Genomic DNA, 9,971 nt, shown 5'->3' with positions numbered 1-9,971 from the left:
ATTATATACCATATGAATAAAGCTGACCTGAAGATATTATATACCATATGAATAAAGCTGACCTAAGATATTATATACCATATGAATAAAGCTGACCTAAGATATTATATACCATATGAATAAAGCTGACCTAAGATATTATATACCATATGAATAAAGTGGTCCTATAGATGATATACCATGACTAAAGCTGACGGCAGAGACTCTTCACACCTGGAGCAGTAGAACGTACCTTGCTGCTACAAACGCCCCCAGGATCATAGTAAACACTGTTAGCTGGACAGGCCTGGAGAATGTCTTCCTGAAGTTGAAGAGTAAAAGGTTAGAGACTAAGTACAGGCCATCAGACAGTCTTCAAACCTCTTGATTTATTCCATGTTGTGTTACAGCCCGAATTCAAAATGGATTCAATAGATTTCACCAAATAACCCATTTTAACAAAGTTTAAACATGTATTTAGAAATTGTCGCAAATGTATTGAAACTGAAATACAGAAATGTCTAATTTACATAAGCATTCACACCCTTGAGTCAATACATGTCAGAATCACTTTTGGAAGTCTTTCTAGGTAAGTCTAACAGCTTTGCACACCAGGATTATAAAATATTTGCACATTATACATTTTTTTATTCTTCAAGCTCTGTCAAGTTGGTTGTTTCTAGACAGAAATGTTCAAGTCTTGACAGATTTTTAAGCCAATTTACACTTAACACAAATAAAACGCAACATACAATTTCAAAGATTTTACTAAGTTACAGTTCATATAAGAAAATCAGTCAACTGAAAAATTCATTAGGCCCTAAGCTATGGATTTAACGACTGGGAATACAGATATTTTTTTAAAGATAGGGGCGTCGATCAGAAACCAGTAAGTATCTGGTGTGACATATCCTTCGCATAAAGTTGATCAAGTTGTTGAGTGTGGTCTGTGGAATGCTGTCCCACTCAGCTTGCTGGATATTGGCAGGAACTGGAACATGCTGTCGTACACGTCGATCCAGAGCATCCCAAACATGCTCAATGGGTGACATGTCTGGTGAGTATGCAGACCATGGACGAACTGGGACATTTTCAACTTCCAGGGATTGTGTACAGGTCCTTGCGACATGGGGCCATGTATTACCATGCTGAAACATGAGGTGATGGTGGATGAAAGGCAAAAAAAAAAAAATGGGCCTCAGAATCTCGTCACGGTACATTACATAACCAAAAGTATCTGGACACCTGCTCGTCGAACATCTCATTCCAAAATCATGGGCATTAATATGGAGTTGGTCACCCCTTTGCTGCCATAACAACATACACTCTTCTGGGAAGGCAAACCACTAGATGTTGGAACATTTCGATCAGCCACAAGACCATTAGTAAGGCCGGGCACTGATGTTGGGTGATTAGGCCTGGCTCGCAGTCGGCGTTAAAATTCTTCCCGAAGGTGTTCGATGGGGTTGAGGTCAGGGATCTGTGCAGGCCAGTCAAGCTCTTCCACACCGATCTCGACAATCCATTTCTGTATGGACCTCACTTTGTGCATGGGGGCACTGTCATGCTGAAACAGTAAAGGGCCTTCCTCAAACTGTTGCCAAAGTTGGAAGCACAGAATAGTCTAGAATGTCATTGTATGCTGTAGCATTAAGATTTCCCTTTACTGGAACTAAGGGGCCTAGCCCGAACCATGAAAAACAGCTCCAGACCACTATTCCTCCTTCACCAAACTTTAGTTGGCACTATGCAATCGGGCAGGTAGCGTTGTCCTGGCATCCGCCAAACCCAGATTTGTCCGTCGGACTGCCAGATGGTGAAGCTTGATTGATCACTCCAGTGGACGCGTTTCCAATGGTCCAGAGTCTATTGGCTGCGAGCTTTACACAACTCCAGCCGACGTTTGGCATTGCGCATGGTGATCTTAGGCTTGTGTGCGGCTGCTCGGCCATGGAAACCCATTTCACGAAGCTCCCAACGAACAGTTCTTGTGCTGACATTGCTTCCAGAGGCAGTTTGGAACTCTCTAGTGAGTGTTGCAACCGAGGACCGACAATATTTACAAGCTAATTTGAAGAGGTGTCCACATACACTATATACAAAAGTATCTCTGTAACATGTCTGAGTATGCAGGCCACAGAAGAAACATTTTCAGCTTCCAGGAACTGTGTACAGATCCTTGTGACATGGGGCTGTGCATTATCATGCTGAAACAGGAGACTATGGCGGTGGATGAATGGCACAATAATGGGCCTCAGGATCTCGTCATGTTATTTCTGTGCGTTCAAATTGCGCTTGTTGTCCGTAGCTTATACCTGCCCATACCATAACCCCACCACCACGGGTCACTCTGTTCACCATGTGACATCAGCAAACCGCTCGCCCACACAACGCAATGCACGTAGTCTGCCATCTGCCTGGTACAGTTGAAGCCAGGATTCATCCATGAAGAGCGCATTTCTCCAGTGTGCCAGTAGCCATCGAAGGTGAGCATTTGCCCACTGACGTTGGTTACGACGCCAAACTGCAGTCAGGTCAAGACCCTGGTGAGGATGACGAGCGGGCAGATGAGCTTGCCGGAGACCTTTTCTGACCTTTTGTGCAGAAATTAGTGCTCGTCTCAGACAATCCCACAGGTGAAAAAGTCAGATGTGAAGGGGCTGGCGTGGTTGTTACACTTTGCTTGCCGATGTGAGGCCGTTTGGACGTACTGCCAAACTCTTTAAAACAACGTTGGAGGCGGATTACGGTAGAGAAATGTAACATTCAATTATCTGGCAACAGCTCTGGTGGACATTCCTGTAGTCACCATGCCAATTACACACTCCCAACTTGAGACATCTGTGGCATTGTGTTGTGTGAGACAACTGCACATTTTAGAGTGGCCGTTTATTGTACCCAGCACAAGGTGCACCTGTGTAATGATCATGCTGTTTAATCAGCTTCTTGATATGCCACTCCTGTCAGGTGGATGGATTATCTTGGCAAAGGAGAAATGCTCACTAAGACGTTTTTAAACAAATGTATGCACAACATTTCTGGGATCTTTCATTTCAGCTCATGAAAATGGGGACTAGCACAATAAAAGAACACCTTACGGCACGACAGGGACTGTGAAGAGACATTTTTATGCATTTTGTATTATGTAGTGTATTACGTGATTATCTCGCCTGGCTATCTTAAGAACAATGCACTAGCTGTGGGCCGCTCTGTTCGGGAGCGTCTGCTGAATGGCTGAATTGTCATGTAAATGTGGTGCTATGTATGTATTTTATTTGTCGTTTCCTGTTTGGACAGCAGGAAGAGTTGCCACTACCTCTTCAGCTAATTTGGGATCCTAATAAATACTGAACCAGGTTTTCCTCTAGGATTTTGCATGTGCTTAGCTCTATAGTGTTTTTTATCCTAAACAACTCTAGTCCTTGCCATGCCAAGCATACCCATAACATGGTGCAGCCACCACCATGCTTGAAAATATATAGTGGTACTCAGTGATGTGTTGGATTTGCCCGAAACATAATGCTTTGTATTCAGGACATAGAGTAAATTTCTTTGCCACATTTTGTGCAGTTTTACTTTAGTGCCTTATTGTCAACAGGATGCATGTTTTGGAATACTTATATTCTGTACAGGATTCCTTTTCATTCTGTCACTTAGTTTAGTATATCAATTACAATGTTGTTGATCATCAGTTTTCTCCTATCACAGCCATTAAAATCTGTAACTGTTTTAAAAAGTCACCATTGGCCTCATGGTGAAATCCCTGAGCGTTTTCCTTCCTCTCCGGCAACTGAGTTATGAAGGACGCCTGTATCTTTGTAGTAACTGGGTGTATTGATACACCATCCAAAATGTAATTAATTACTTCACCATGCTCAAAGGGATATTCAATGTCTGCTTTTTTTAACAATCTACCAATAGGTGCCTTTCTTTGCGAGGAGTTGGAAAACATCCCTGGCCTTTGTGGTTGAATCTGTGTGAAATTCACTGCTCGACTGAGGGACCTTACAGATAATTTTATGTGTGGGGTACAGAGATGAGGTAGTCATTCAAAAATCTTGTTAAACACCATTATTACACACAGAGTGAGTCCATGCAACTTATTATGTGACTTGTTAAGCACATTTTTACTCCTGAACTTATTCAGGCTTGCCGTAACAAAGGGGTTTAACACTCATTTGAGTCAAGACATTTCAGCTTGACATTTTTTTATTAATTTGTAAAACATAATACCACATTGACATTATGGGGTATTGTGTGTAGGCCAGTGACAACAAAACATTTTTTTAAATACATTTTGAAATTCAGGCTGTAAGACAACAAAATGTGGAAAAAGTCAAGGGGTGAATACTTGGTGGAGGCACTATTTTATTACAGACATACAGACTGGTCATTTAGGGGTGAATCCTAACTGCCACTTAAACAAATATGTTCCCTTGGTCTCCAATGACATAAATGCATGACTACAGGAAAATCACATAGTAGAAGTTAGGATTCTCCCTTTAGAGGGTAGAGAAAACAACGCTGTTTAACCTAGTGTTCCAATATTCAAAATGAGTATATTTAAATCATACTTGAGCAGCAGAACTTCAGCCATCATGGTGAAGAGGATGGAGAACCTCCTGAGGACTGTGAACATCGGCAGGCTGTGAGAGAACAATATCATCATCTATCCACTACCTCCAAAACAACACAGCTAGATGAAGCCTCAACCTACAACCCCAACCTGCGCCCCCAGATAACCCCAACCTATAACCATTCCAGATAACCCTAACCTATAACCATTCCAGATAACCCCAACCTATAACCATTCCAGATAACCCCATATAACCCCAACCTATAACCATTCCAGATAACCCCAACCTATAACCATTCCAGATAACCCTAACCTATAACCATTCCAGATAACCCCAACCTATAACCATTCCAGATAACCCCATATAACCCCAACCTATAACCATTCCAGATAACCCCAACCTATAACCATTCCAGATAACCCCAGATAACCCCAACCTATAACCATTCCATATAACCCCAACCTATAACCATTCCATATAACCCCAACCTATAACCATTCCATATAACCCCATATAACCCCAACCTATAACCATTCCATATAACCAGAGCATCATTCAGAAAGTATTCAGACCCATGATGTTTCCACGTTGTTACATTACAGCCTTATTCTAAAATGAGTTTTCCCCCTTTTCAAACTACACACAATACCCCATAATGAGAAAGCAAAAACAGGTTTAGACATTTTGGTAAATGCATTAAAAATAAACAGAAATACCTTCTTTACATAAGTATTCAGACCCTTTACTCAGTACATTGTTGAAACACCTTTAGCAGCGAGTACAGCCTTGAGTTTTCTTGGGTATGAAGATACAAACTTGGCACACCTCTATGTAGGGAGTTTCTCCCATTCTTCTCTGCAGATCTGCTCAAGCTCTCAGGTTGGATTGGTAGCGTCGCTGCACAGCTATTTTCACGTCTCTCCAGTTATCATGTTCAAGTCCAGGCTCTGGCTGGGCCACTCAAGGACATTCAGAGACTTGTCCCAAAGCCACTGCTGCTGTGTCTTGGCTGTGTGCTTCGGGTCGTTGTCCTGTTGGAAGATGAACGATCACCCCAGTCTGAGGTCCTGAGCGCTCTGGAGCAGGTTTTCATCAAGGATCTTTGAACTATGCTCGGTTCATCTCTCTCTCAATCCAGATTCATCTCCCAGTCCCTGCCACTGAAAAACATTCCCACAGCACGATGCTGCCACCACCATGCTTCACTGTAGGGATGGTGCCAGGTTTCCTCCAGACATGACGCTTGGCATTCAGGCCAAAGAGTTCAATCTTGGTTTCATCAGACCAGAGAACCTCGTTCTAAAGGTCTGAGAGTCCTTTAGGTGCCTTTTGGCAATTTCCAAGGGGGCTGACGTGTGCCTTTTACTGAGGAGTGGCTTCCGTCTGGCCACTCCACCATAAAGGCTTGATTGGTGGAGTGCTGCAGAGATAGTTGTTCTTCAAGAAGGTTATCCCATCTCCACAGAGGAACTCTGTCAGTCACCTCCCTGACCAAGGCCCTTCCCAATTGCTCAGTTTGGCCAGGCAGTCAGCTCTAAGGAAGAGTCTAGGTGGTTCCATACTTGTTCCATTTAAGAATGATGGATGCCACTGTGTTGTTGGGGACCTTCAATGCTCCAGAAATGTTTTGGTACCCTTCCCCAGATCTGTACCTCGACACAATCCTGTATCAGAGGATTGTCTACGGACAATTGCTTCGACCTCATGGCTTGGTTTTTGCTCTGGCATGCGCTGTCAACTGTGGGACCTTACAGGTGTATGCCTGTCCAATCAATTGAATTTACCACAGGTGGAATCCAATCAAGTTGTAGAAACATCAAGGATGATCAATGGAAATAGGATGCACCTGAGCTCAATTTCGAGTCTCATAGCAAAGGGTCTGAATACTTACTTTATTTACATCTTTTTTTTTATTTTATACATTTACAAACATCGCTAAAAACCTGTTTTCGTTTTGTCATTATGTGGTATTGTGTGTAGATTGATGAGGAACATGTTTATTTTAATCCCTTTCAGAATAAGGCTGTAACGTAACAAAATGTGGGAAAACAGAAGGGGTCTGAATACTTTCCGAACCTCCGGGTAGCCACAACATAGGGCTGGGCAATATGACGATATATATCATGTGACAATAGAAAAACATCTATCGTTTAATATTATGCTCTATCGTTTATTCCGTTGTGTCGCAAATCACACTCTTTACGGCAATATTTTTTGTCAACTTGACGACGCTTTGCGTTCTAGAAATTTGCAACACAAACATGGAGTGAACGTGACATAGAGCACGGAGACAAGGAGCTCGTACCTTAAAGAGGAGCTACTTCGGTCATGGACGTGGTTTGGGTATGAAAAGTCTGACACGGACCAGAAAACCGTCCTTTGCAAAATATGCCGCAGGCCGGTCCTGAGAACAGGCTCAAACACCACTAACCTCTTTTACCACCTACGCAAGAATCATGTGAAACAGTTTTATTTTTATTTAAATGTTATCTTACCTTTATTTAACTAGGCAAGTCAGTTAAGAACAAATTCTTATTTTCAATGGCGGCCTAGGAACAGTGGGTTAACTGCCTGTTCAGGGGCAGAACGACAGATTTGTACCTTGTCAGCTCGGGGATATGAACCTGCAACCTTTCGGTTACTAGTCCCAACGCACCAGGCTACCCTGCCCTGTGAAACAGTACAGAGAGAGTCTACGGATGAGACCCAAAAAAGTAAAGTTGAGTGCTCAAAACAAATCCGACTCAGACGTTGCAAGAGCGTTTGCCCGCGGCACACCATATGGCAAAGAATCACGAAGATGGAAGGAGATAACAGCTGCTGTTACAACTTACATCTGCAAAGACATGGCCCCAATTTACAGTCAAGAAACAGGGGTTTCGTGAGTTAACACCCGACCCAAGGTACCAAATTGATATGCGACACGTATTAATGCCAAAATAACATGCAACACAGGCAACCCCCCCAATTTTTATATATATATGTTTGCAACTATAGTTGAAGTGTTTTCCATTTACCTTTTTCGATTTTATACATTATTTTATATTTTGTTACATGCTTAATTGAAAATGTGCAAAGGTTCTAAATAAAAGGAGAACTTATCAAATATGATTAAGAACCTTTAATTTGTTGAGTTTAATTCAAAATGTAATGAGAAATAGGCCTTTACATGTGGTCATTTTATATAAACTATTGATTCATTGAATTCACAGAAAATGTACTATATCATGATATGTATCGTTATCAGATTTGAAATGACCTATATCGGGATATGAGATTTTGGCCATATCGCCCAGCCCTACCACGACATATATCCATTACATATAACCATAACATATAAACCCAGATAACCATAACATACTTTAGCCGTTTTGTTCCAAACAGTCCAGTTATCTGGTTCCCTACGTACAAGAAAGGGAGCGGGAAGGTCTGCAACAAGAGAAACACGTTACACACACAAAGATGGACACAGACAGACATGCACACCTACCTATTAGCTGACTGACTCACCTTGCGAGGTATACTATGGTCGAAGTCTGGGAAACTTAGCACCCTCAGAGCCTTGCCCACCCACAGCACGACCACGGTGGCCAGCATCTACAACACAGACACCTCAGTTATACTGGAGTAACACACCGCACTTTCTCTTGCGCTCTCTCACACACAAACACAGGAATAACACCTACCTGACCGATGCCGACACATATTGACGAGGGGAACCTGAAAGTAAAAATGTATCGTACTGTGACAAGAAAACAGCTTGAGAAAATTGACAAACATCTCGTGTAACTTTGTGATATGAAGGTGCCCCAAACCGTGACACATCGACAAAGCTACAGTAGTCAGCTAGCTAGTGTAGCGATCAAAGTTAATTATTTAAAGTTTAACGTTAGCCACCAAAGCCTCAAACCTGTAGCTAAGTTACCTACATAGACAATATAAATAACTGTCTAAATGTGTATCTAACGTTAGTAGGAAGTAGCTCGCTGACGTTAATTAACTAGCTAAATAACGTAACCTGTCCAAGCAATATTATCTAACTAGCAAGTGAGTTTACGTTAGCTAGTTAATGAATAGCCTGACCAGAATCAAACGGTACGTAGCATCGCTGTGTGTCTAGATGTTTTTGGAACTAGCGAACAGCCTAAACGGAAATCAAACAAACCTATAGTTTGTGAGGATGCTCTTGTTTACCACGACGATGAGGAAAGAACTGAGTCCGTAAAATACCGCGGCGAACAGCTTCACGAACACCGTGAGAGATTTGTCCGCCATCCCCAAGCACTCTTTCCTCTTTCCCACTCTCTATCCTTCTCTAGAAAAGTCTAAGTCTAAATGGGATCATTGGGACGTCCGGTAAAAGGTAGACTCGACGATATGACGTTGCCACGAGCAGCACCGCAGAAATGGACTGTATTCGAGATAATCAAAACGACTGCAGGCGACTGACTGACCTACAAATCACCTTGCATCATAAATAACTCATTATTATTTGTAGATCAGTCAGTCACAATTTACCAATGATACATAACGGTGTTGATGCACTCGAACACGGACAGTATCTGCGCATGTGCACGGGTTGCTTCACGCTGTGTACGGCGTTGTTGCCAGGGCTCCAAAACAGCGGAGCAGTTATCCCCACGCTTCAACGCCCTTAGTTTTTGCGGAAATTAACCAACTATGCTGTTCACTTTCTGAATCTATATCATATCGCTGAGTCTACCTTTAAGGTAAAGTTAGGGTTATGATTTAGGATGTGGACGTATTAAGGATCCCATAGAGCACTAACCATCCTCCTCTCTCTCAGCCATCGCTTGCTTGGCCTGCGTCAGAGGAAGAGGAATGAGAGGCACAACTCGGCGGAAAATCTGTCAATTTCAATTCGAGGGGCTTTATTGGCATGGGAAACATGTTTACGTTGCCAAAGCAAGTGAAATAGATAATAAACAAAAGTGAAATAAACAAAAAAGTAACAGTAAACACACTCACAAAAGTTTTAAAATAATAAAGGCATTTCACATGTCATATTATGTAACAGTATAACTTTAAACCGTCCACTCGCCCCGACACGGGCGCGAACCAGGGACCTTCTGCACACATCAACAACGGTCGCCCACGAAGCATCGTTACCCATCGCTCCACAAAAGCCGCGGCCCTTGCAGAGCAAGGGGAAACCCTACTTCAAGTCTCAGAGCAAGTGAAGTAACCGATTGAAACACCATTAGCGCGTACCCGCTAACTAGCTAGCCATTTCACATCCGTTACACTCACCCCCCTTTCGACCTCCTCCTTTTCCGCAGCAACCAGTGATCCGGGTCAACAGCATCAATGGTAACCGATTAACTTTAAACCGTCCCCTCGCCCCGACACGGGCGCGAACCAGGGACCTTCTGCACACATCAACAACGGTCACCC

General features: G+C 42.7%; 1 protein-coding gene across 2 annotated transcripts; it reads right to left on the bottom strand.

Annotated features, from left to right (window-relative positions):
* Positions 1–192: 192 nt before the first annotated feature.
* On the bottom strand, positions 193–9,400 carry LOC139541712 (solute carrier family 35 member D2-like protein). 2 transcript variants are annotated; one of them, XM_071346664.1, is made up of 6 exons: positions 8,722–9,162; positions 8,243–8,276; positions 8,067–8,153; positions 7,918–7,985; positions 4,554–4,625; positions 193–301 (listed from the first exon to the last, which is right to left on the bottom strand). In XM_071346664.1, exons 1-6 carry the CDS (start codon positions 8,829–8,831, stop codon positions 208–210), a joined length of 465 nt encoding a protein of 154 aa, XP_071202765.1. In that variant the 5' UTR covers positions 8,832–9,162; the 3' UTR covers positions 193–207. The 2 variants fall into 2 exon arrangements, with proteins under 2 accessions (XP_071202765.1, XP_071202766.1); XM_071346665.1 differs by lacking the exon at positions 4,554–4,625 and having other exon boundaries at positions 8,722–9,400.
* Positions 9,401–9,971: the final 571 nt, after the last annotated feature.

The sequence above is a fragment of the Salvelinus alpinus genome, chromosome 16 (genome assembly GCF_045679555.1).
Source record: "Salvelinus alpinus chromosome 16, SLU_Salpinus.1, whole genome shotgun sequence".
NCBI lineage: Eukaryota > Metazoa > Chordata > Actinopteri > Salmoniformes > Salmonidae > Salvelinus > Salvelinus alpinus.
Note: the sequence above shows the minus strand (reverse complement) of the source record. Positions and strands in the feature narration are given on the sequence as shown.

Excerpts from the sequence above, each read along its gene's own strand:
- LOC139541712 (XM_071346664.1), bottom strand. The coding sequence starts at position 8,831 with ATGGCGGACAAATCTCTCACGGTGTTCGTGAAGCTGTTCGCCGCGGTA. Across the intron at positions 7,986-8,066 it reads ACCATAGTATACCTCGCAAG|ACCTTCCCGCTCCCTTTCTT; the intron begins GTGAGTCAGTCA and ends CTCTTGTTGCAG. Across the intron at positions 302-4,553 it reads GCTGAAGTTCTGCTGCTCAA|GAAGACATTCTCCAGGCCTG; the intron begins GTATGATTTAAA and ends CTTCAACTTCAG.